Source organism: Melospiza melodia, chromosome Z (genome assembly GCF_035770615.1).
Source record: "Melospiza melodia melodia isolate bMelMel2 chromosome Z, bMelMel2.pri, whole genome shotgun sequence".
Taxonomy (NCBI): Eukaryota; Metazoa; Chordata; class Aves; order Passeriformes; family Passerellidae; genus Melospiza; species Melospiza melodia.
In genome coordinates this window covers 32,287,594-32,313,768 of record NC_086226.1, presented here as the reverse complement: position 1 = coordinate 32,313,768, position 26,175 = coordinate 32,287,594, and the positions used below count along the sequence as shown (strand labels likewise).

General features: G+C 44.5%; 2 protein-coding genes and 1 long non-coding RNA gene across 3 annotated transcripts; 2 read left to right on the top strand and 1 right to left on the bottom strand.

Annotated features, from left to right (window-relative positions):
* The first annotated feature begins 344 nt into the window (after nucleotides 1–344).
* Nucleotides 345–3,314, top strand: MCIDAS (multiciliate differentiation and DNA synthesis associated cell cycle protein). The gene is made up of 4 exons (XM_063181367.1): nucleotides 345–630; nucleotides 1,978–2,192; nucleotides 2,329–2,439; nucleotides 2,832–3,314. The coding sequence occupies exons 1-4, from the start codon at nucleotides 345–347 to the stop codon at nucleotides 3,312–3,314; spliced, it is 1,095 nt and encodes a 364-aa protein (XP_063037437.1).
* A 12,682-nt stretch (nucleotides 3,315–15,996) lies between these two features.
* LOC134431856 (uncharacterized) lies at nucleotides 15,997–22,286 on the top strand. The gene is made up of 3 exons (XR_010031122.1): nucleotides 15,997–16,148; nucleotides 16,346–16,417; nucleotides 22,157–22,286. It is a non-coding gene; the product is annotated as an uncharacterized LOC134431856 (long non-coding RNA).
* On the bottom strand, nucleotides 22,282–26,175 carry GPX8 (glutathione peroxidase 8 (putative)). Its single transcript, XM_063180090.1, has 3 exons — nucleotides 25,890–26,175; nucleotides 24,974–25,235; nucleotides 22,282–23,030 (listed from the first exon to the last, which is right to left on the bottom strand). Exons 1-3 carry the CDS (start codon nucleotides 26,094–26,096, stop codon nucleotides 22,867–22,869), a joined length of 633 nt encoding a protein of 210 aa, XP_063036160.1. The 5' UTR covers nucleotides 26,097–26,175; the 3' UTR covers nucleotides 22,282–22,866.

Sequence of the window (26,175 nt, the reverse complement as noted above, 5' to 3'; positions counted from 1 at the left end):
TCCGCCAGCCCCGTCGGTGATTTCAGCTGGACATGCCGTAGCAGCGGGTGCGACCCTCTGCCGGTGCGAGGGCACCCTCTCCCGGTGCGCGGATCGCTACATTCAAGATGCCATTGACGGGCTTTTTTCTCCTACATAACACACCCCACACCCGCCCCCCGCCGTCCCCCGTGGCTTTCAAGGCAGACGGACGCTGTTCCTTAGAGAGGTTTAATAAACACCATTACAAACACCAGCCCAGCCCCCAGGCTGCCGCCCGCGCTGCCCGGCAGAGAGCCGCGGGGCTGAGCGCGGCACCGAGCAGCTGGGGGCCGGGCGGCCGCGCTGGCGGGGCGGGCAGCGCTATGCGCGCCTTTCCCTCCGGGCAGCCCCTCGGCCCGCCCAGGCTCCGCAGGCGCGGGGAAGGTTCCGCGGGCGCGGGAGCGGCTGGGCGGCGGCGGGAGGTTTCGGCGCCCCGGCGGAGCGAGGGCGGGCGGGCAGCCCCGCCATGGCCGCTGTGCCTGCTCGCGGGGCGGCGCCGAGCCGGACGCGGGGCGGAGGGCGCCCGCCGGCACCGGAGCTGGAGCCGAGGCCGGCGCCGGGACCGCGGCGCCAGCATGGAGCAGGGCGGCCGCCGCCGAGCCTTCGGCAGTATCTGCCCCAACACAGTCCAGGGCCCGCCCGCCCGCCCGGCCAAGAAGCCGGCCCGGCCCGGCGGGGACACGGCGTGGACGCCCCCGGCCGCCCTGAGCCCCCGGGCTCCCCCGCCCCGTGCTCGCCGCAGCGGCGCCTCGCCGGCCGCCGCCGCGCCCGCCCTGGGTGAGTCAGCCTGCGGCCGAGAGCCTTAACCCCCAGGCGCGTACCCTTTCCCGTTCGTCCTTCTGCGCCCCTCTGGTGTTGCCCACCGTGCTCCCCAGCCGTGATACCCCCACCTTACCCTCCACTGTGTTCCGCCGGCCATGACCTCTCTCCGTGAACCCCGCTATATCCTCCCTGGTACCTTTGCACCCCGTTTCCCAGCCTTGCACTACCTGGCGTTGCACATCGAAGATGTTCCCCAGCCGTACTTCTCATTTTGGCATGCCCCATTTGCTCTGTCTACCCCTGCCCTTGCTACTCACCTTTGTCTCTGACTGTCCCCAGTGCTCAGCACCATCAACTGGCAGGATTTGGCAGCCTCTGCCCCCACTTTTCCCACCACCCCAGCTGGCCCTGTGACCCTGCAGCAGGTAAACCTACTGTTCAGAACAGCCTAGGCTGTGCTTGGCACTTGAAGGGGTAGCTCTCTCAAGCAGATGGGTGCTGGCAACTTCCCTAGCCTCAGGTTTCCCACCTGTGAAATGGGCACAGCAGAGGACAGCGTCTTGTGCCGTGTGTCAGATGGGTTGCAAGTGGCAAGGGGATGGCGCCTGGGGATGCTGGAACTGTGATAAGGTGCTGAGCACAGGCAGCAGACACTGTTGAAGCAGTATGGGCAGTGGTGTGGGCAGGTCTGAGCCCTGGGCCCTGCTCACTGGATCATTTCTTTCACCCCTGCCAGGGTCCCTGCTTCCAGGATGGGCCAGAGTTTGTTTTCCAGGAATTTAGGGATACTCTTGGTGATTTTATACCTGGTAAGTAGATATTTTTCCTTACGTGAGCCAAATGTACCTGCGTGGGCACATCTGCAGTCATGCTACATTTGGTCTCCTCTTTTTTTTTGCTTTGCTTTTGGAATTTTGGATGCCCACTCACTGCATGTTTGTCCCACCATGGGACAGTCTGTGAGGAAGCACATTCTTGCTCACCCCCTTAGAGACCTGAGCTGTCGCTGAGCTTTCTCCCACAGGAGACAAATTAGATTCAGGACGCACAGCTGTCACAGTAGAGTAAAAGCATTTCAGAGGGACATGTCCAGAGGGAACCTCCAGAGTGATGTTTAGAACCAGAATGGTGTGCTGGGTTTGGGGGGAGCAGACATGAATACCTCCACTTAACACTTGTGGCTATTCCTTCCAGATGTATCCACCTTAGTGCCACCACCACTGGACTGTACTGACTATGATTTCTCACTTGGTGAGGAGGTGGCTTTTGGCCCCTGCACCCCACAGCTGCAGAGCAGCGTGCTGGTGCAGGTTCCCCCACAGAACCTGTCTTCCCCTGAGCCATGCTGGAAGGACCTGGCAGACCAGCACCAGAAAGCCCTGGGAGATGCCCTGGAGGCAAACAGCCAGGTAGGGACCCCAAAGCCCTCCCTAGGCTGTGCTGTGTTCTGTCACATCCTGTTGAGGTGACTGGAGGGCCCTGGTGTGCAGCATCCCCTACAGTGTGGCTGTCTCGACCACCCCTTTCCCCATTTGTCCTTCGTAGCTGCAGGAGACCCTCACACAGAGGCAGGAAGAGCTGGTGTCACTGCGGGAGAGCAACGTGCAGCTGAAGGAGCTGGCGAGTCAGGCCAGGCAGCTGGCTGCTGTCCTTGACGTGAGTGCTGCTCACCATTCCAGCCTGGCTGCCCTGCGGCCCAGGTTGTCCCTGGGGGACAGTGTGATGTCGGGTGCAGGGGGGAATAGGGTGCAGGGTGAGGCAGCACGGGGTGCGACAGGGCCTGGACGGGGGGAGGTGTGGAATGGGATTGTGCAGTGTGGGGCTGTGGGAGTTGTGTGGTGCAGGACGGCGTGGGGTGGACAGCGTGGGGCAGGGCGGCGCGGATTGGTACAGTGCGGGGTGGAGCAGGGGTCAGCCTGCCACGGTTCGGGGCCGGGCGGTGAGCTGTGGGAGGGGGCCGTGCGGTGTGGGATGGAGCAGGGGAGCACAGTGTGGTGCGAAACGGGACGGGGCTGTGCGGTGCAGATCGTGCTCCCTCTCGCCGGCAGACGCTGATGCTCCCGCAAAGCGCCGACGGGACAGTCCTTCCTCCTCTTCCTCCTCTTCATCCTTTGCCTCCTCCGCCCGCCGCCGCCGCTGCCCCGGCCGGGACGGGCCCGGAGGATGCGGAGGGCGTGGATGCCATGCTGCGGGCCGTGTCGGAGAAGTGTCGCGCCGCCCTGCGAAGCCTGGGGGGCGGCGCTGGGGACAGCGCGGGGGGCAGCCCCGGGGGCAGCCCGGGACACAGCCCGGGGGGCAGCCCCGCGGCCAAGCGCCCGCGGCCGGGCCCGCGCCTGCACGGCGCCTTCCGCGGGCTGCGCACCGGCCGCGCCGCGCCGCGCCCCGCCGCGGGGCAGCTGGAGGGGGGCGGCAGCCTGCGGGCCGCGCTCGGCGAGGCGGGCGCCATCCGCACCCTGGCCTTCCCGCAGGGAAACGCCTTCACTCTGCGCACGGCCGGCGGCGGGCTCCGCTTCCGATGGGTGCCGCGCTGAGAGCCCGCGGCGCCGGCAGCCGGGTCCGGGCAGGGCGGAGCGCGGCCGCTGCGGCGCCCCCCAGCCCTCGCACGCTCCCCGTTTTCTCTTGGAAAAGGGGAATTCGCGCTTCCCCCCGGCTGCCGGAGAAGCGACGGGAGAGCGCGGCGGAGGCACCGTGCCCCAGCGAGGGTCCTGCGCCACAGGCTTCGTACGCCGCGCCGCCGTGCGGGCCCCTGGCCCGGCAGCTTGCCATCAGTAGCTCGCTAATGGAAGTAGAAATTAAGCGAAGATCTGCCCAGTTTCATCCAGAGGGTTTTAGTCAGCTGAGCAGACAAGTGTAGCTGACAGGACAGTGGCTGGAGTTGGCCAGTGTGAAAGCAGAGGGATCGTCCCAGGTGGTGAAACATGATGCAGCATCGTGGAATTTTACACCCAATGTTTACAAAGTAAACTTGTATCGTTCATGTGTGCAACTGTACGTGTATATTTGTACTTGTTATGATGATTAAATGGTGCTTAAAATTGCCATTTTGTTTGTGCAGATTTACTGTAGACTTCATTTTGCAGCAGGTATGCATATTTACTTTAATTAGAGCAGAGGTAGCAGAAAACATCTCTGACAGAATAGTGATGTAAAGTTCTGGAATAATACATGCTGCTTTTAACATTAGTCAGTGGTACTAACTTATATAAAGAGAAATGTCTGGAATAATACATGCTACTTTTAACGTTAGTCAGCGGTACTAACTTATATAAAGAGAAATGTTAAAGAGTAACAGATTAAGGGAGATGTATATAGTGTACTGCTAGAAATATGTTTATAGCCTAACACCATGACCATGATGCATACCAAACACTTTTCATCAGTGTGTATCTGTGTGTCTGATGATGCTCCTGTGAGTCTCACTGAGAAACATTTCCTTTCACCCACCAGTTTGAAAGCTAAGCCACTAATAACACTCATGTAACAGTACCTGATATTTTTATATTTCTGTGGCACACAAGTGACACACTGCTCCACCCAGGGCAGGGATTTTCTCCCTGTGAAGTTATCATTTTTTCAGCATTCAGCTTTTCCAGTGTCCTTGCATGGGTCCATGAACATAAACAGCAGTCCAGCTGTGACAGGCCTTTGTTATGGTTAAGCTGACATCACATCATCACCTCAGCGGATTTCCTAGGGGAGTTGAAACCCTGCACAAGCTGTTGTGCTTGTGGCAAGCATGATGTCTTTGGAAGGCGCGTGGTTGTTGTTGCCAGCACAATATGTAGTGGTATGGCTGCTAGGAGACTGCAAAAGTGGTCACTGAGTATCTGAGGTCCTTCGTGTCTGCAGCACTGACATTTTTCTAGCAAGAATGATGCTGAAGCCCTTTCTGGGATGCTGTGGCCTCAAGCCTGGTATGACTTCAATGACTTCAGAGACATTTACATTTTTGCGGAAGACCTTTCCCACTTTGGCCAAAATTCTGTATGAGAGCTCTGGTTTGACAGCAGACAGAAGAGACAAAATCTTTCTGTCAGGAGGGAATAGATTAATAACAAAAGATAGCATAAAAATACATACATACATATATATATATATATATATATATATATATATATATATATATATATATATATATGTACAATTATACACACACACACACACACTGTACAATTATGTAATGTTCATAAGAATATTAATTCTTCATAAATTAAGTGACACAGTAAAAGTGTGGATGCAAAAATGAAATAACCACCCTGTTGGATTGTGACTGCTGTTGATCTTGCTGCTACTTCAAGTTTTTCAGAATTACAAATATGTTTTCACCCACTTTTTCAGTGAACTGGCTATGGCATTTCCACTGATTACTTTTACTCATAGTGTTCTATGGTAAGAGGATCCTTGATTAATATTGAGATGTAATCTAAAAGTAGTAGAAAACGATCATAAATGTACTTTTAAGTCTATTTAATTTGAAGATCTATTAATCAGAAGGCTGAAAATTGGCTAATGAGAGCAAGATGTTATAGCTAGAATTTGTGAAAGCCTTTTTTAATCGGCAATTTTGCTCATCCCTTGATCAAAAGACAATATCCAATACTGAGTGTCAGCATGGCATTTTCCTGCAGGGCTTGTTAGGGCTGTTCAATGGATCATAAAGAGAAAATTTTGCCCATTCACAAGTCTGAGCTACTCTCCACATGCCAGTAGTATAAATGTTCTTGCTTTGATGTTCATTATCAAATTGTATGTAAACACAGGCAAACATTTGGTGTCATTTAATTTCACCAATTACTTTTCACTGTTTTTGAAGCACACAGGTTCAGGCAACTGCCACCTATATTCCATCAGAAAGATGCAACTGATTGATGTTCCTGCCAGTTTGCCACAGATCCTGTGTGGTGGCAGGCCGGCATTGAGGTGGCTCGGGCATTTGGTGATCATGTAGAGACCAGACTCTAACATGGCTATCAGCGACAGCAGCAGTACTAAACCACTCCTGTTGGCCCTTCAGCAATTGCAGAGAGGTTGAATTTCACTGACGTTCATTCCCTTGTTTTCCTGAATATTTTTCTAAATAAAGATGCCCCTGTGTCTAACTTCAAGGAAAAGGCAAGCATTTTTCAGTCCTCTTCATATGACAGTAGCAGCACTCTTCATCCTTTCTAAACATTGACTTCTGGTCAGCAGCCATTATTTGCATTTTGCATTGCACAGCCTCAACAAACAACTAAAGCTAATGAGGTCAAAAGAGGCTGTAGTTTGCTTTGGCACAACTATTTCATAGCTGCAGCAAAATCAGTCTTAAAGTCTGACTTGCACCTAGCACCTGTTCAAACTCTGATAGCAAGTGACTATTTATATTCAATATTTACTTTATATCTTAAATAAAATACTACAAAGAATAAATCAGTAGGAGCCTTCAAGGTTTTTCATGTGTTGGTAAAACACATGAAAACATTCATTTTTGGTAAAATCTCCAGATTTCTTATGTGGATAATGCAGCTAAAATTAGAACTCACTTGCTAAAACAAATCAACTTGGATTTTGAGTCTATTCTCTTTTTCACCCAGTAAATTGTTGTTGTGATTGCCTGTGAGAGTTATGATTTAAATCCAGCTGGAAGTTAAACTTCATGATCCCTGTCCTCCAGTCCCTCACCCACACACTGGTGAGAGAGAGGAAGAGAGAGAGAGAGAGAAGGCAGAATTATAGGTTGAGATAACAATTTACTGGAAACAACAATGAAATAAGAGAATGAAAAGTAACAGCAACAATACATACTAACAACAATGGATAAAAGAGGGTGATTGCACAAAAAATGCTCATGGCATCTGACTGAACAGACCCAGTGTCATACAGCTTTCTCAGATGGAGACCAATACAGCACCCACAGCCCTTTCCTTCTTGGACGTGAGAATCCCTTGCTTCCCCTTACCTGGCAGATAAAAACTCAGGCACACCCACATGGCTCTGACAGAGACATCCACATGGCTCTGGCATATATATATATATATATATATATATATATATGTATATGTATACATACATATGTCTATCTATATAGATACAGAGATAAAAATGTACATGCAAAGTTATTATTTCTGTAGTCAATGGCCATACTTACAAGAGGCCTGTTGAGTTTGTGTAGCCCATGATTGTGTGCTTTACCCTCCCTAGACATCTTCCAGAGCAGGAGGGCTTGTGTGCTGTTGGCTGGTTTTGTGCTGCATCAGCTCACAATTGGTGAACCTGGAGCATCCTTGTAGCCCATGGCAGTTATGGCATACACTGGCAGTGTCATTCTGCCAGCAATGTTATACAATTCAGTATTACAGACTGTTCTCCCCCCAAAATCAAACCTCCTTGAGGCACATCATATTTCCATCCTTCTGCATTACCCACCAACTGCATCCACGTCCTTAAGCAAAAACAATTCCATGGATGTATTTGCCTTTGCTTGAGGCAGGACGAATCCAAAATGTCTTCCCTAAGGGGTATCCACTGGTTGTTTCCACTGTAAACACATAAAGCTTGCCTTGGTGGCTTTGTGGTAGTGTGATGTAACCCATCTGCCACAGTCTGGGGTAACCAGGGAGTGTCCATGGTTAAGTGCACCCATCAATACAGATGTTGCATCTCTTCCCTGGAGATCTGAGGCATCGTGGGTACATTGAGGTAGAAATAATTCACCCTTTTGTTGCCAGTCCAGATCCACCTGAGACACTTCAACTTTGGCACTTCGATCCACCTCTCCATTGTTTTGATATTCTTCAGTAGCCCAGCTCTTGAGTATTGTGCACCTACATGATCTACTTTACAGCCAGCTCCTCCACCTGGGCAGAGGTGCCACACTTCTGCAGCCCAGATGGGTTTCCCTTTGCACTGCCCGTCTTTTTCCACTGGTCCATTTTCCACCATCAGCAAGTCAGTGTAGAGGCAGAGCACTGGCCATTTCTCTCACTCAGTGACATCTAAAGCCAGCTGGACAGCTTCCAGCTTTGGGAACTGACTGGATCCACCTTGTCCCTCAACAGTGTAGGGCTTCATAGAGCACCTTTCCACTTGCAAATTGTCCCTACAATACATCAGGAACCATCAGTGAAGAGAGTGTGTTGATTTTCATTTTCTGGCAGCTGATTGTAGTGTAGGACCTCCTCAGCATGTTCAACCTTTTCCTCCTCTGGCGATGATAATCCAGAAGTCTCACCTTCAGGCCAGTTTGTGATGACTTTCGAGATCCCTTGGTGATTTGGTTTCCTATTTGAGCTCACTGGGTGATCAGAGCAATTCATTCATTCCACATAGCACCAGTGCCATGATGCGTGGAAGGCACTTTCCCTTTGAACATCCAGTCCAGCACTGGCAGTGCCAGAAGAAGCTGTGCTTTGCTACCAATCACCTCTGAGGCAGCTCAAATCCCATAATAAGTTGCAAGGATCTCTTTTTCAGCTGGAGTGTAGACAGCTTCAGATCCTTTGCATCCCTGACTCCAGAACTCCAGGGCTCATCCCTGAGTCTCCTGGATACATTTCACCGGGACTCCAGGAAGGACCATTTTGCTGGCAGCAGTGTAGAGCACATTTTTCACATCTTATCCTGTCCTGAACTGGCCTGGGGACTACTCCATGAACAATCTCCTGTTTCATGTGTTCAAAAGCTTGTTGTAGTTCAGGACTCCATCTGAAATCATTCTTCTTTAATGTGACATGATCGAAGGGTTTGTGATCTAATGGGCTTTCTCTGTCTGTCACTAAAGCTTTGTATGTTTGTAATTCCCTAACTCATGTGGATCCCAGGCAGAAAAAGGTGCAGGAACTTTCCTAACATATTTCAGTTTGACTTTCAACAACTTTTGGCCTTGGGAAATTTTGCACTGTTTTTCAAGGTGAGTGGTAAAGAGTGCTAAACAATCACTACTGAACCCATGACATGCCACTGCTGAGCTTTCTAATAGCCCTAAATGAGGTCTTTTTTCTCTTAGGAAATTCCTTGGTATTATTTTCTTGGCAATTGGTTGGTCCCCTAGGGGTGGTTGCATTAGGTGATAAGAGGTAGGCACCCAGCACTTCCATACACCATTCTTCAGAATTCTAATTAGAGCTATCAAATACGCCTTCACATGACTGAAGCAATGATTGGAGCAATGGACAACGAATACTTCAGGATATTCTGTGGTGTGCAGTGCAGACCAAGCAGTAGTTTGCCAGCAAAACAAACAGGAAAGGAAAAGATGAGGGTAAAATCAGTAGCTGAATGTCTCACAATGGCCTCTTTGTGTAAAAGGTATTAATAATAAAACAGATACAGAGATACTTATGAAAAAAAAAATTATACCATTTTATTCTTCTTTGGTCTGATTGTCTCTAGTGTAGTTCAATTTTTCGTGTGTTTGTAGTGTGCTCCTCTCTTTCTAATTTTGTGGTCAAATTTGTATCTCCAGGTGAAATTCACAGTCTCCTTTGTCTCAGGGGGCCTCTGAGTGGGACCAGGAATCCAGCAGTTCCAAGGCCCTTGCAGGACTAGAGACTCACAATAACTCTGAGAGGAGCTGGAATGGACTTGTATCTCTTGTGAGGGGAAGGGATTATTTGTGGGTTGACAGAGATTATTTGACCTATACCTACACCCTGAATATCAAGGAAGGGTTTTAGAGCCTAAAAAAGTGGAAGACTTGAAATAGATGAGCATCTGCTACAGAGTGAGGTACAAATTTGGCTTCTTCAACATTAAGTTTGTAAGCACTGAGAATATGACTTAACCTATCTCAACTAAAAACTGCACAGCTGGTTTGCTGAAGTCCTTATCTCAATAGGGAGATTAGGGATATTATCTTTGTAAATTTGTAGATTGTAAAGATCTATTTTGATCTTATGATTATAAATTAATCAGTTTTGAAAGAGTGAAACTGAAAAATGAACCTAAAAAAGCACTTTAACTGAAAACTTAGATTGTGCATTCAACTATATTGAAAATACAGTTGGACATGATTCCCTAAATATTAGTCTTTGGAAGTGAAACCAGGGACTTATTTCCATGGCAAGTCGTATGAAGTTCCTGAAATCATAACAGCATTTTAGGAACTCATAGGTGTTGAAGCTGAACCTGTCAGCAATTACTTGCATTGAGAGATGACAGTGCTTTTTAACTGTATGGTGAATTACCCTTATCCAGGAAAGAGTGTTAGATACATTGCCCTGAGTCCAAGACAACATGAGAGGAATCACCTGCAGCAGGTGCCTGAAGCCTTGGATATAGTTGCAATTCAAAATTATTTGGAGCTGTAATTACTTTTTGCAATACTTAACTGTACAATAACATACAGTTTGGTACTAGTAATGTAGAAATAAGTATTGTGCTATCAATGGAAGCTGCTAGGGAAGCTTTGGAAAGAACCACTCATAGTCTGAGTATTGTTCTGGCAGTTTATTCATCCAGACTCTCGGGATTCCAGGATGAAATATTATTTAGCCACACAGTTGGCTGCTGGCAATGAACCCAGAGGTTCTTTTGTTCAGTTGGAGTTTATCTAAACAAAATAGGCTAAACAAAATGTAGCTTTACCTTGTATGCGCTCTAATGCCAGTGCAGGATCCCGGCATATTGTAAGCCTTGACTTAAACCGTAGCAGTGGTGTGTTGAAATGGATAAGCAATGTGCACAAAAAAGGGGAGAACATGTTGAAGAGTGAAACTCAGCAGAAAGGCCTGGGATGAATGACTTAGCAGGACAGCATTTGATCTGTCCATGGAAAAGCAAAACAAGGAAATTACTGTAGGGTGCTGATGAAGAAATAGACTATTGTATTATGAAAGCTGAAGGTCACATCAAAACTGAAAATCCTGGGAGTCAACTGTGTGTTACATGAAAATTAATACAATTTATCAAAATGCACTTATCCCTTGGTGCCCTGGTTTGCTTGGTGTTTTTTGTTTCCACCTCTCTCTTTTTAAACCAATAAAGCCAGAAATTAACAGGTGACACAAATTCCTCCCTGAGCTAAATAGAGCTTTGATCTACTCTCATATACTTGTCAACCAGGATTATTTTTACTAAATTTAGTGTTGAAAATAAAAGAGGTTTAGATACAGGAAAAAGTGTGGCACAAATGGACAAGAATCAGAAATATTTGTATATAGCCAGTAATCAATACGACAGTCTATGCACATAATGCATTCTTATTATGACATAATGCAGCACACAACTAACAGTTACATGTTTTTTTTTCTTTATTTTCTCACTTGTTTGCATAGGAGATGTAATTTTCCTTAATGTTTGAGTGTTGGGGTTCATCTGAAGAGTAATAGTGGATAGCTATTTCTAGAGATCACTCCCCTCATGTTCACAGTCACTTTTACTGTGCAGGCAAAGATAAATGTAATGGGAGATTTCTAATGAGCAGAGTACTGGACTGAGATGTTAATTGTTGGTTTTAATGAAAGCCCCAGCAAAGACGCAGGAACTATTTCGTCCTCTTGTCCTCTTAATTACCTCTCCTTTGTACAACTAAAATGAAGCTTTGAGTTCCTTGTACAGCTAAAAGGAAGCTTTGAGTTCATTGCCAGAATATTCCAGTTACCTGGTCAACAATATTTCATTCTGGAGTCTAAACAACAGCTGCTCACTGCAGTGTGAAATGATGTGATGAGAACAGCCACATGAATTGAGTCCTCATTTCTTTCCTGATTCCTTCCTTCCCCTTGCTTGCTTTGCTTTCTGTTGCAGGTAGAAATACTTGAGGGTCAAAGCCCCCTTTAATAAATGAGAACCACCATCTAGTACAACTGTCAGCCACTTAGAAAGGCCCAGGGCTTTGTCCATACTGCTGTGAGAAATGTTCCTCTAACCCACTCAGAGGAGCTTAAGCACAGAGCAGGCAACAAGATTGGGATCTTTCTGTATACTGGCTGAAAATCTAGAGAGAATGGTGAAGAAAAACAGGAAGAAATATTGAGATGTTCTCATGTCTCAGGATCTCTGCTCAGTGAGCACTTAACAAAGCTGGGATGTAATTTTTTGCTTTGGCAGAAGTTGAAGGCTTTGGTTCCCAGAAATCTCTCCTGCAAAATGGAAAAAAAATTTCACTTCTGTACGTTCAACATTTTTTCCCACCTATTTCAAAACTCAAACTGGTGATAAATCTTAATTAGACTCCTCACACTGTAAATGGTGATATTTTTCTTAACACAATTTGTTACACCTTTCTTGGTTTATCCTGGGTGTCACAGGCAGTGACTACATCATCTCTGATAAGTATCCAATATGCCCTTGATATCTAAGTCCCTGTGCTCCTTAGCTAGCCAGGTTTCTCAAAGTAGGCCTTTATTTAAGCAAAAGTTTCTTAAAAACTTACTTAAAAGACCATTTTTGTTCACTTTTCTCTTTCTCTGTCGTGGAGACAATCTGCCATCTACTGCTTTTGAGACAGTGTTCTGTGATCTGCCCTTTATATCTCCCTGCTTGCCCGGATCAGGTGTAAGCTGCCACCATGTCTTGTCAGCAGTCATTTGGCAAGGAGCACCCTCACTTTCATGCCGAGAAATTCTTGGGTCGTAAAAGTGTTAGTGGTCCTTGTCCAGCAGCCTGGATGTGATGAATCCAACTTTTCCTGAAAAGTGTTGTTTCAGTCAGCGCTTAATTGTTATGAGTATTACTGCTGATGTCCAAACTTCACCTTCAAACTACAAACTTGTATTTTATCTCGATAAATTCTGACACATGATGATGACAGCAATTTTATAGTAGAAGACCTTAGGGATAATGGATGAGAAAAATCAATGTTATGACGGTATTGATAACCTGAAAAACAGCTTTCAAAGGAGTACCCGGCACAACATATCAGCACCATCTGCTGCCAGTGAGGACAAACTACATGGCTTCTTACATACCAGTTTGGGAATGTTTTGCCGTGAGCTACAAAGTTTTAGCCATGTTTTTAGTACTTAAATGAAATAAATGAGCAGTTGGCTGTATAGGTTCCATAACGAGGAGCCTAAAATTAATCCATGGTGAGAAAGAAATGAAGACACTTAACCCAAGTGACTTAATTTCAATTTGTAGACATATCAGTGAGGTGCCGGAAGCATTATAGAAATGATACACTTAGTTGTGTACAACTTTTTAAAACAAATCTCTGTTTAAGTTGCAATCTCAAAGTGACAAAAAATCTCTTATCTAGCACATACTTTCCAGAATATCATGTGCTTCAAGTGAAGAAGAATGTATTAAGGATATCCCTGGTATTATAATACCTTCCTGACAATTCAACACATACTCCTCAAAAAACACAGAGAAGTTCAGAGTTCCCCATTGCACTACTGCTTACTTTTATTTACCACTGACTTCACTTAGGGAGCTACTTACCTTAAGGCTGCTACCAAAGGTAATATCTTGGCATATATCCCATTGTTAATCAGTGTTCAGTAGAAATTTTACAGAAAAACCCCCAGATCTTTTATTATAATCCATTCATTGTGCATATGTGCATGCGTGAGCTGAAGGTTCCCAGGTAGGAAACATTGCTTGTAATACCAGTTGCAGTGGGTCATATTATCTCCTCTTTAATGATTTGCTCAGCATTTATTAATCCAAATTCTAGTTCACTCAAACAAAACCTTGTTGACTTGAAAGACTTTTGACTTTTATTCCAGTTTACAGCCATAAAGTTCTTAACTGCAACCTCTTTCCTCTCACTGTCAAACAAACTGCACGGTTACAGGTTTTCTCACCTGAAAGAAACTTTTCAGTGTGAGAAAGAGGTTTGTCAAGAGCCTCAAACGCTGGTCTGATAGGTAACAGTTCAATACACTTCCCTTGAGTGCTGCTGATTTATTGAGTGTTCAAGCGAGCTGGCTTTGCAGCGCATGCCGGAGTCTGCTGTTGGGCGGGGTGGCGATATTTGGCTGCTCTCGTTAAACGTTGAATCTTGTAGGAAAAAAAATCGCATTCAGTTAAACGAGCAACTGAAGCATTGCAAGCAGCCCTTTGTGAAGCTATGCTAGCAGCGCCTTGTGTGCTGTTTGTTTTACGGAAAGCGTTAAGGAGGTGCTGAGTGACCCAGCCACTTTGTATGCTGGGTGTGCTTTGTTGTGTCCTTACCAGCACAAAGGGAGCTAATAAGGTGGCAGGTTTTTGAAATAGTTTTACTTTGTTTTGGCAAAACAACTCCATCAACTGATATTTAATTATTGCTTATTACAAATGCATCAGTATAGTCCTCCACCATCTTGTTTACACGATGCTTTTTCTGCAGATGTGAAGCATGCAGCTCCAAAATAGAATTAGGTAGGAAATAAGAAATTATTTGAGAAACTTTTTTGCAGAATAATTTTTTTATTGGTTCAAATAATTATTTTTCACTGTAAAATTTAGAAAAATCTCTCCTGGTTTCCACAAACAGTAAGAAAATGAAGAATACATTCAGCATATTTTAAAAAGTGGTACTTTATTTCTTAGTCTTAGAAAAGAACACTTTTAATGCTGTTTCTAACATCCAAAAGCTAGAAATAGGAAAATGTACTCTTTTACATGCTCTGTGTCCGCCTGCATCTCTTTCTTGAAAACCTAGATGGTGACACCCCGAATTTTGACATTATGACAAGCACTGAAAAAGAACGGTTATGAACTTACTTTGGAAAAACCCATATTACATGTTCCAGTAACTCTTCTCTTTTTACCTCTTTCGTTTAACTAAACTCTATCGTTGAAAAACAAAACAAAACAAAACAAAAGACTGTTTTACCTTTCTCCTATCAAATTTGTGCTCAGGTTTTCTCAGATGAACTGAGTGCCTAAGAATGTGTACTGTCCCTCCGGCATGCGAACTCCATAAAGCACATGCAGGAACAACTCACCTGCTGGCATTAAGCGATATTTCACACTTTCTCCTACAACTTCTCCCTTTGCCTGTCACGTAAAAGCAAATGATAGCAGGTTATTTTTGGAACCTGGTAGTGTAAGATGGTGGTGAAGCAGCGCGGCTTTGGCTCGCTTTTGGGTTTGGGGACCTGCTTTGGAGGAGGCTGTGTACAGGGCTGCGATGCCGTTTGCTCAGCCTCGTCTGACGAAGCGGCGCTGCATTCAGCCCTCCGCCTCAGACTGAGGCTGGGGTGCCTCAGGACGGCGCTGCCCCGCACACCCGGCTCCCCGTGCGTGCTGCCCGGCTCCTCGCAGCAGGCGGAGCGGCAGTGGGAAGCGGCTGATGTGAGACGTGAGGGGTTGGTGCAGCGTGTGCTGAGGAGCAGGGCAGAGAATGGCAGCAAAGCTGGTGAAGCTGGAGCGCCAGTGCTGCGAGGAGCAGCTGAGGGAGCTGGGGGTGTTTGTCCTGGAGAAAAGGAGGCTCAGGGGGGACCTTATCACTCTCTACAGCTGCCTGAAAGGAGGCTGTGGCCGGGTGGGGCTCGGTCTCTTCTTCCAAGCAGCCAGTGTCAGGCCAAGAGGAAATTGCCTCAAGCCATTAGGTTTAGGTTGGACATTAGAAGGAATTTCTTCACAGAAAGTGCAATTAAACACTTGAACGGACTGTCCAGGAAGGTGGTGGAGTCACCATTCCTGGCGGTGTTTAAAAATGGATTGGATGCTAGGGACTTTGTGCCCTGGTATGGCTGACATGGTGGTGTTAGTTTGTAGGCTGGACTTGATGATCTCAGAAGTCTTTTCCGAAGTCTTTTCCAACCTAGTTGAATCTGTGATGCTGCGAAGCTGTGATTCTGTGAAGTTGTTGCCCTAGCCCCATTGCCGAGGCAGAAGGAGCCGAGTGATGATGGCAGCCCCAGACGGCGGCACGGCCGAGTGATGGCAGCCGCAGGGGGCACGGCTGGGGCGGTGGCACAGCGGCCTCGGCGAGGTGTCGGCGGCCCGGGCCGTCGGTCTGGCGGGCTGCCCGTGCCCGATGCCGAGCCAGGGCTGTTTGGCACGGCCGCCGCCCTGCCCTGCCCGCGGAGCGCGGCCCCGCCGCGCAGCCCGGGCGCTTTGCCGCCAGCCGGCACCGCCGCCGCGCAGCCCGGGCCCGCCGGCGGGACGGACCGCGCTTCCCGCCGCGGCGGGCGCGCCTGCGGGATGCTTAAAGGACGGCGTGCGGCGCCACGGAACAGTGCGGTGGGCGGCCGGGCAGCTGGCACCGCCTCCCCGCGGGGACCGGCGCCCCGAGGGCCGGCCGGGCTATAAGTTTCCCTCCGCACGGGTTGCCGTGAGAGGGGCTGCTTGCCACGCACCTGCCCGGAGCCCACGCCCCGGGAGGGATCCTGCCCCAGGTCAGGAAACCTCCCCCGAGGTGGCGGCAGCGGCTTCAGCCAGCCCGGCAGAGACGGAGCGGAAATTAGAAAAACCCGCCGGAGGACGAGCAGGAGGGACGAGGATTTGCTTTGGTAACAGCATCCCGTGGGGTGCAGGGGCTGCCCGTGCCCTCGGGAGGACCGGTCCTCCTCGGCGCCTCTGAACTGGCCCCGGGGCCGCGGCTCCCAGGGAAGCCTCGCCAGCAGCGAGGCTGGAGGGAAGGTGATTTAGGGTGAATAAACTGAGCTGCGCGGTTGCTAAGTGTTGTGTCTCTGTGGTTTTTTTCAAGCATGACGCGAAGAGAACGATTGGAAAGGACTTGAAGTGGAGCAGAAAGCAAAGCCCACGGAGAGCAGCTAAGGTAAGGACAGGCACAGAGGTTTGCACTCCTTTGTACGCGCTGAACTGAGAGTTCCACTGCGCCTTTCTGGGGGACAGAGGGAGGAAGGAGGGAAGGAAACTATGGAAAGTAGGTGATTTTGAACAACCCCCCGCAACATGTAATTTCTATTGTTTTCTATTAGTCCTTATGACACTTTCTCGAGCGTAGTATCTGCAAAGTCAAAAAACCACAAGTTACGGTCAATAGACATCCCTTCAGGGGAGGAAACAAAAACACCTTCGGGCTTCTCTCCTGGTGCACTAGAGGGACTGCTTATTCTTCAAAAGCAAAAGTTACTTGCTCTGTTTGAAGGGGTTGTATAGATCTGCAGAACTTCTTTCCATTGGCACTGCAAACTCCGTTACCTACATTTAGGTGTTATATGATAAGGGACACAACAAAGAGCTCTCAAGTATGGTAGGAACCTAGGTAGGAAACATTTAATCATAAAAATAACTGCTGCACTGTAATCAATAGGTAAAATACAGGCATCTTGTGCCTTAAGAAATTGACTTGAATCACAAAACCAGGTAAGAGTGTAGCATGCAAACTGATGGAGTGGGAAGTGGAGGTGTCTTTGGGATTGACCATACTGAAAAACACGGAAGCAGAAGATAACCCATTCTGCCATTAGATGTGACAGCATAGAAATGTAATCTCTAGCATGCTGAGGATGTTGCTTCAACATATGTATTTTATGTAAGTGATCCCTCAGGGAAAAGCCGTATTGCTGAAGTGAGCAACAACTGAGCTCTGGGAGATAAAACTTTGGGTTTGGTGGTGAAGGGGAACTAATGGCCAAAACTGAAGAGAGTGTAACAGTGTGGCAGTGCACGTTAGCTGGCTGTTGTCCCTGATGTGTCCACAGCTGCTAGCTGCACTCCATATTGTTTCATTCAAAAGCATCACAGAAAACTCAGAGGTGGCCGCCTTTTGCTGTGGAACAAGAAGGACTCAATTAGCCCGTACTTTCTGCGGCTGCTAACAGCAGCAGCACGCAAGGAAGTAAATGTTTCATGTTTTGTTTTGTATCGAGTTAAGATTTATTTTGAGTGATTTAAGACCAATTCTGAAGAAAAAAAGTGAAGGCTTCAAATACAATATTAATTGGCTTTTATACGGTGTCTAACTCAGTACCTCCTTTCCAGAGAGACTTCAAAGGACTTTCAATCAAAATGGATGTTGGAGGTAAAATCTTACCTCCATCTAGACTAAATTCATAAGCTTCAGTGCTGAAACCTTTGTTTGTTTTCCATTAGGTGGCTGTAGAGAGAGGTATGCTGTGGCTTGTAACATGCAGGTAAGCTGGACTATGGAGTAACCAATGATAATTCTAATTTAAAATAAAATTGACTACACAGTGTTTGAATCTGGGCTCATCTAGTCTAAGGGCAGGGCTGCCACAGTGGCCATAAGCAAATGTCCCACAGAGAAAAAGACTGGAGTAAGTCTACATGATACAAATCATGTAGAGGTAATACATCTATATTCCTACAACTACGACAAGAAACTGTTTGCAACACTATCCAGTTCCTTTTGGACAGCCTGGGAACGCCACAGGAGGTTTATACTATTGCTCTTTCTCTGGTCTTCCTGAGTCAGACACCTACCTGTGACATTTACCTCTTGACACTATATACTGTTTGAACTTGTGCATATGTACATATGAAACATGAACCTTAAAACAGGTAAATACTGCTCAATTTAGGTCAAAAATAAGAAATGTTTCCAGGCATATTATTTCAGGAGGCATCTCCCTCATAAGGGCTCTGTGTCTGGTAGGCAGTGTATTGCTAGTTGACTGCTGTATGTAATGCAGCAGTCACTGCTACACTGTCACCAGCTGCAGGGCTGGCTCGCCGCTGTTCCAAGGCAATTCCCTTGGAAGGTGCAGGGATTCATGCAGGAACTCGTGCAGGGGGTGCAGCTGTGTGTGATGGGATGGCAGTGTATGTTGGCTGCTTGAAGTTCTGACAGCAGCTAATATGCAGCTGCTTTCTTTTCCCACATACCTTGGTCATCAAAATGGACAGCTACTACTTTTGTATAAGAAATCTTTTTGTTTCTCCTGATTATTGCTTTCTTTGACTGTCAGGTAAATAAAAGTGGTATCTTGCATCTTTCCATTATTCTAACAACAGTGAGAATTTTTTTCTTTATTTAGACGCTAGTGTTTATCTACTTTTAGATACCAAAGTAATAGGAAGTTTTTAAATACCTGAACCAGGTATAATTCAAATATTTTAAAAAATTTAAATTCAATCTTGGGAGCTTATTTAAAACAAAAGCAGCACACTTAAAAACTTTGTGTATGCTTTACGTTTGATTTTAATTTTTTTGATAGTATTATTTGACAAATGCAGCTTGATAGTTTTTGAGAGGCATCTTTTGTTTGTTTTTAATCGAGTAACTAGAATCTTCAATGGCTTAAAGTCACTTTCACTAACTTTCTAAATACTATATCTGAAAAATAATTACCTTTCCATTGTATATGATTTAAAAAGTCAGTCTTAGAGGTTTTCCTCTCTCATTGCTTCTCCAGATAACTTAATTTGTTAACATTAATGCATTAAAACAACTGCACATAGCCTCACAAACCAAACAGTGTGAACAGGACATAGCACTACATGTGGAAGGATTAAGGCTGGAAGCACACTGACCTTTTTGATTCATGTTACACTGTGAGCTTCTCCAAATTTGCTGGCACAGCCATCAGTGTTAATTTCATCCTCATCTTGGCCCTTTAGGCATCTACAGAGTGCCAAAGACACTCTTTGCTGTTTCTTGTTTTATCTAGGAGCTGCTGTCCGTGCCATGGACCGTGAAGAGAAAGAGCAGCAGTGTTGGTGAAGGTGTGCAGAGTGACTGCCGTCCCACTGCTGTGTGTGGTGATTAGGCAGTGTATTGTTAGTTAGCTGTTCCTCACACACCAGCAACTGACTACACTGTCAGATTAGCACATCACAGTCCAGACAAGAATATAAACACTGCTGTTTAAACATCTCGATGGTCCCTAGCTGGTCCAGTGCCTGCCTGGCTCCCCTGACCTAAGGGAGGTGTGCTAGGTTATGCAGACTGAGTGAATGCAGGGTTTAAAATGAGGTGTAACTGAGAGTATCGAAGTAAATGTAGTTGTATTTCACGCAGTTATACAGCAACCCCAACTGGTTTATAAACAATCTACTGAATTATGTAAATATTAAGTTACAGTTTCAGGTTTGAACCCTATATGAGTATGTTTCTCTTACATCACTAAATATTGAAGAAACATTGACATGTTGGCTCAGCAAACAAGTATTTCACTTGAGTTTACAGGAACATATACTACTAGTGACTGAAATGGATTTAGAATATTTTCACTGTCAGACAACTTTTTGGAAAGAGAAGCTCACATTTCAATGGTATTTGTTTTAGAAAATAGGGATATGTCAGACAGAAGCTTGAGATGGGTATGAAGGATTAGGAAGAAACAGGCAATTAATTATGCTCAAATGGAAATAAAATAGCTCTAATACTCATGGACTGACATTTGTTAAGCATCATAGGAGAGAAGTTTAATCTTAAAGTGGGGAGTTTATTCAAGAATCCAAGAAAGCGGTTTCGATCTCTTTAAAATGTTGGAGTTTATATTTTTATATGCTGTATTTTAAATTAACTCTAAGTGGGTATTTATATGGACATACATTCACACCAATTCCTTGGCTTTTGACTATAGATAAATGCTTGCTTGAATAACATATTCTGACTTTCATTTTATTTGTTTGCTTTTCCAAGTTTGTGTAGATTTGGCCATTAGATGCTTCATTTTTACCAGATGACTTGTAACATACTTTTAAGAAAGGGGTGATTAGTTTATTAATGGTCTGCCCTAAATATTATATTGCAAGAGCTGGCATGTCTCATGATGTATAAGTAATACAAACATACAGAGTTTTTGTTAAGGAGGAATGTTAATTTGTTGAGGAATGTTAATTAACAGTAAATTTTGAAAAACTTAAACTGTGTAGAATCAGGACTGAACGGTACCTATACTGAAATTTCTTCAGAAGATGGTTGTGTCACTGCATTGCGACTAAATAGTGGAATGAGAAGATCCATGCCTGTTTTCTCAGACAAAATCTTCTTTCTTTAGGACTCAAGTGAATATGATTCAGGAAGCCGTGAGTTAAGTAATTCTGTCCACTTGTTTGCTAATATCACATGCTATTTCTGAATACCAGGAAAGACACTTGATCTTAATGCTGGCATTGAGACATTCAAGATTACACTGTGTCCTCTGGAAAACAATATGAGCTTTAGTGAGTGAGTCACAAACAAGGTGCAGACATTTGCTTCCCCTCCTGCTCCCTTCCAAACAAGAAAATCATGCCTCACTGTTTATCTTGAGTGTTTAAGGACCCAGGTGAAATTTCCCATAAGACAAATTACTCTCAGGCAGTACCAGGACTAAAACAGGCATTGTTTTGGGTCTTCCACTAACATCACCTAACATTTCCTTACACCTACCCTTTTTTATTCAGTGATACAAAATCCAGGGAGCTTTTGTAGTTCACATGAACAGATGTGGATGTTTTAGACTTGTACATTTTCAAATTAAGATATCCACCATTTATGGGCAAAACACTGTGTCCTGACACTTAGTTCCATGGACCATCGACTGCCCCCAGCGAGGGGAGGGGGTCCATATCTCAGTTCCCTTCCTGCTCCATCAAAGCAGCCGAGATGTGTGACAAAAATCACCTGACATGTCCCACTATGCATTCTCACACTCTACATGCAGGAGGAGATAGGAGTAAAATGCAGGACCTCAGCATAAAAATAGGCACTGTCTTCACAGATTTGATGTAGGATCTTACAGGACAATGGCAAACAGTGCAGAGGCTAGTCTAAAACACCAGCAGCAGGCTTGTTTGGTCTAATGAGACTTTTACATAGTCTTTAACTGGCTTCTGAAATTTTGGATGGATAAAATTGTCACGCATTAAGTTTAATTTCCTTTCCAAAAAGGTGTTTGCCACTATTGAGAGTGACTTTGTTTAATCTTCCACATCAGTATCATTACTCAATCTTCATAGATTTTTTGTGATATTCTCAATTAATTCAATAAGTGAATGAAAAAACCCTCTCTTTTAAAAAAAATGTTCTTGAATTTCTCACCTTTTCTATACAGTTGAGAGGCTGTCTTTAATGGAAAACGTTTTTAAGCACTTCAGGTATTTTCAATCAGTGTTAGTCTGAGAAAAGAACAACACTAATTCTAGCCATCCTTTTCATACAGAAAATTTCACTATTCCACTGAGACACACGTTCTTGTCATTCTTATTATCTCAGCCCTTCTTCAAGGCATGGACACCTGGAGTGAGGTTTCTTACTCAAGTTTTCTATCTCCTTTCATTCAGATAAATCAAAACTCTTGGCAGTTTGTGATGGAAGAGTGGAACAGAACTGGAAATGGGTTAGCAGTTACATGCAGGACTGGGGAGTTTGCAAGGTGGGAAGAGTGAGGCTTGAGCCTGGAGCCTGCTTCCTCTTCTTCTACCTCTCCTTGAAGGTTGCCATTTTATTCTAGAGATGAGAGGTGGATGGGTGGCTGGGGAGCATTGTTTTCAATAGCCTCAGAAAGATGTCTGTTAGACTGCCAGGCTCTTGATTTTTGTTGCCCCTTGAATTCTTCTGTAAGCAACCATGAATATTTACACAGGCCCTGCCTTCATCCAGGTCAGAAGAGAAATAACCCAGCAGGAGAGGAGCTCTCATCTGAGGCACTGTACTGCAGCACAAATCTATGGAGAAGATTGAAGACTTTAAAGGTATAGGAAAACTGAAATGTAAAATATACAAAATACGAAGCAGCAAGCAAACTTTATTTCTTTTTTCTTCTTCTTTTAATAATTTTATTTTCTATGCACATTTTTTTTTGCAACCGGCAGCTTCACAATTCAGTAGTCTTCCTTGAGAAGATATTACAAAACTGGTATCTTCAGTTACATATGTGAAACCCTGCTATGGATGTCTCCGGATTCCATGTCTTTCATGACAGGGCAATTAGGTGTTAATGGAGTATAAGATCTTTGTGTTACTGGTATAATGGGGAAAAAAGCTTGTGTAAATATGCATCATTTATTAATAAACCTTCTTTCTAACTATTTACCTGCTGGTGACAATTTTAATTAGCTATTGTCAGCAATTCAGAAAAAGAAATCATAAACCCTCTATGCAAATTGCTGGTCCCTCCCTGCAGTGTACTGAGTGCCTCGCTGTGCCAGTAACTCCGCTGTTCTCGAGGCCACTGCAGGAGCCACTCCAGAACGAGCAGACAAATGGCAAACACCAAAGTTAAAGACTAGCAAAATCACCTGATGGTTTAGCTTCTAGCAACATTTCTCAGGAATAGAAAGGCTGTACACCCCTGGTGTTGAATGGCTTTTTCAGAGGTCTTCTCTTTTCTTCATGATAATCTGCCTGATTAATGATGTTACCTCTGGTTTGATACTTTCTATTGGCTCTTCAGGTCTCCAGAATTTCACAACTTTACCCTCAGGGCTAACAAGGTACTTCCAGAAATTCCATCGAGGCTCTTTCTTTGAAGAATCTGTAAGAATGAAATCAGGTAATTTTAGTGACTTACATCTTGAATTGTCTCCAGGCTCCACACTGATTCTTTGACTATTTATGTTGAAGTAATCCCACCATACTCTTTGCTAGTAGCCTGGGCATGGATTTAGTGATTGCTGCTAATGATCTGAAAAGCTGGAAGTCAGTGATGCTCCCCTATTCCTGCAAAACTGTTAAAGAGTTCCTACTTTGACTGTTTTATACTTCCTAGGGAAGAAGATACGAGGGCTGCATATTTATTCAGGGAACTCCTACTTTCGTGTCAGTTTTGGGAAGTGAGATGGGAGCAGGAAGTTGTACTGGTGACGGCTTAATTAGGCTTCTTTCGAAAAAGGCTCCAGTAGATTTCGACTGGAGGACAAGTGTTTGGTTGGGAACGGTGCTGAACACTAAACAGATTTTTTAAGCAATGGATTGAATTTTGGCACCACATTTGTGCTTCAAGTGGGCTAATTTTGCACTAGATTTTTGCACAATGCTGTTGCCATCCTCTTGCTAGTGGTCACAGGCACAAAAGGGTGGTAGAGCATGATGTTCAGCCTTCTGATTGTCAGAACAGCAACATGAATAAAACAGGTAATTTAATTGAAAATGCACAGAAATTTAATGTGAAACTCAGGAATGCAGGAAGAGAAAAACTTTATTTTAGAATATTGAAGTACCAAAAGATCTTTCTCCTTCTTGTAGGTAAACCGCATGTCAAATAAAAAAATTGAGTAGAACTATTTTCTTTATAGGTACCAATGTTTAACACTGATGGCACTGATATTTAGAACCTGGAATTCATCACACAGAGCAGGTGCCTTTGTGCTTGAGTCTTTTCTATAAAGAACTGAGAGAAAACTCAATAATTCCACTGGACATCTGGCAACTCAGGGCAACAAAGTTACATGAGGCTTTTACTAGCATGCCTAAGAGGAGGTAGGAACTAATACAGTTACAATGACAATGGTTGACACTAAATGATTCCTCAATAAAAACAATTTTCAAGTACATAGGAACTGTCTTGTGGCATATAGCACATAAGAGTTATGGGAAAGATTTCATTTAGGTATTGAAATAGTTCTTTAACAAGAAGCACTGTGAGAGAGTGAAATGGACTCGGAAGGCAAGGAGATGGAATACAGGTTTGGGCTCTTCGCTACTTTATTTTCTGGGCAAAGTGGAGTGTCAGAAGGGGGTTATGTTTAAGCTTTCTTTTTCTTTCATATATCAATATGGTTCAAAACCTGATCAAAGTTCAGGAAAATTCAGAGAGGCTTTTCAAGGTGGCTTTGAGTCTCTGAAACTTTGGTCAACTGAAGGGAGAGAGAATTTTATTTTGCTCAACAGAATATGAGGTTCTAAGTCTGGAAATGCTCCCTATATTCATGCAGGATTTTGCAGGCTAGGTCCTGAAGTTCACATGACAAATTAATACAAATCAGTGGTTATATATAACTAGTATATATAAACCTACTTTACAACACAGTTTACATATAGGTCGATGTAGCACCCAGCTAAAAATCTCATCTGCATGTGTTTTTATATAAAATCTTCTGGTAATTTTATGGCCCCCATAACTACATCTTTGTCCATAAGAAAAGTCTTTTTTTATAATAAAAATCATGTACTTTGAAATAGGATTTTGTAAGGGGAAGTTTCTAGCTCTAGCATTTCTAGCAAAACGGATGTTTTTAGCTGGGCCGGTCAGAGCAGACTGTTTTTATAAGCAGTGAGGAGAAACTGATGTTTTCAGGACACAATTCTTTAGCCCATATTTTTGATATCCAAATTAAAATGAGAGTAATTGTATGCTACATGCCTGTTTGTCTCCATAGCTTGTGAAGACTTCAATGTTTCCTGACAAAAACATGCAGCCTGGATTCAATGAGATTACCAAGGTTACAGACAGCTTGGTACATAAAAGAAAACAGTTACCTATTAGAAATTTAAAGGCTGGATCTGCTTCTGATCCTAGGATCTTGATTTTGTGGAGAACAGGGAATGTTACTCCATAGTTTCCTCTGGCAAAGGATTCTATTTCCTGGCTTGAGCTAGGCTCTGATTCTCCGAACTGGTTGCAGGGAAACGCCAGCACAGTGAAGTGGGAGGGACCAAACTCTCTGTGCAGCTCTTGCAGTGCGATGTAATTTTTGTCTGTGTACTGGCAGTAACTGGCCACGTTTACAACCAAAGTTGCCTTCAGAAAAATAAAGTTAGAATAACTTCAGTTATTAGTGATTAGCTATTTAGTTATTAGCTATTATTTAGTCTAGTAAGGAAAAAGCCTATAGATTTTGTAAAGATCACAATTAAACCTTAAAATGACATTTCTCATTATCATGATGGTTCCTGTCAGAAGGCTAAACATAATGTGTCTGATCATCATTTCATTAAACAGACAAAGATGAAAGCAGCTGAAGAGATTTGCTTTCAGACAATCTGTTGTAAATATATAGTAAACTCATAAACTTAATCTTACAGCTTTGTTTATATATAAGCATTTAAAAAAGCAGATATTTAGGACATGCACTAAAATTGTATTTACTAGATAAACTTCCAAAATCCAAACCCAACATTCTTAACTAAGATTAAAATCCACCAATTTGCCAGTTAAGCTGCATTGCCCTGTGCCATATAATGCAATTTCTTTTCTTGATTTGCTAGATCTAATACTTGATTCCTGGAACAGGCCTAGATAAAATAAGTTTTCTCCAGCTTTCTGTATGAAGAACAGGAATTTAGCAAAAATCTCTGCCAGAACCTCCCATAACCAAGCCTTTTATTTATCTAGAAACATGCACATTTTTTGTCAGTATGGATTCAAGACAGAAAAAGTGAAAGAATAACTTACTTTCCCTCTGTACTTCTCCAAGGAAATAATCCTTCCTCGTGAATCCTTGACTTCAAAAGAATAAAAATCTTTGATTTTAGGCTTAAAAAACCTCAGTTGCAGCAGGCAGAGAATGGTGGTGCACAAAACCATTGACAGGAAGACAACAAAGATCCTGGCTTTGTGCACTGAGTATTTCAGAGGATAACTACTTGTGAGAGGCTCCATTTTTGAAATCTTTGGAGAGCAGCCTGGGCAGGCCTGGAATGTGAAGGAGGAGCTGAAACATGAGACTCTCGGCTCAGAC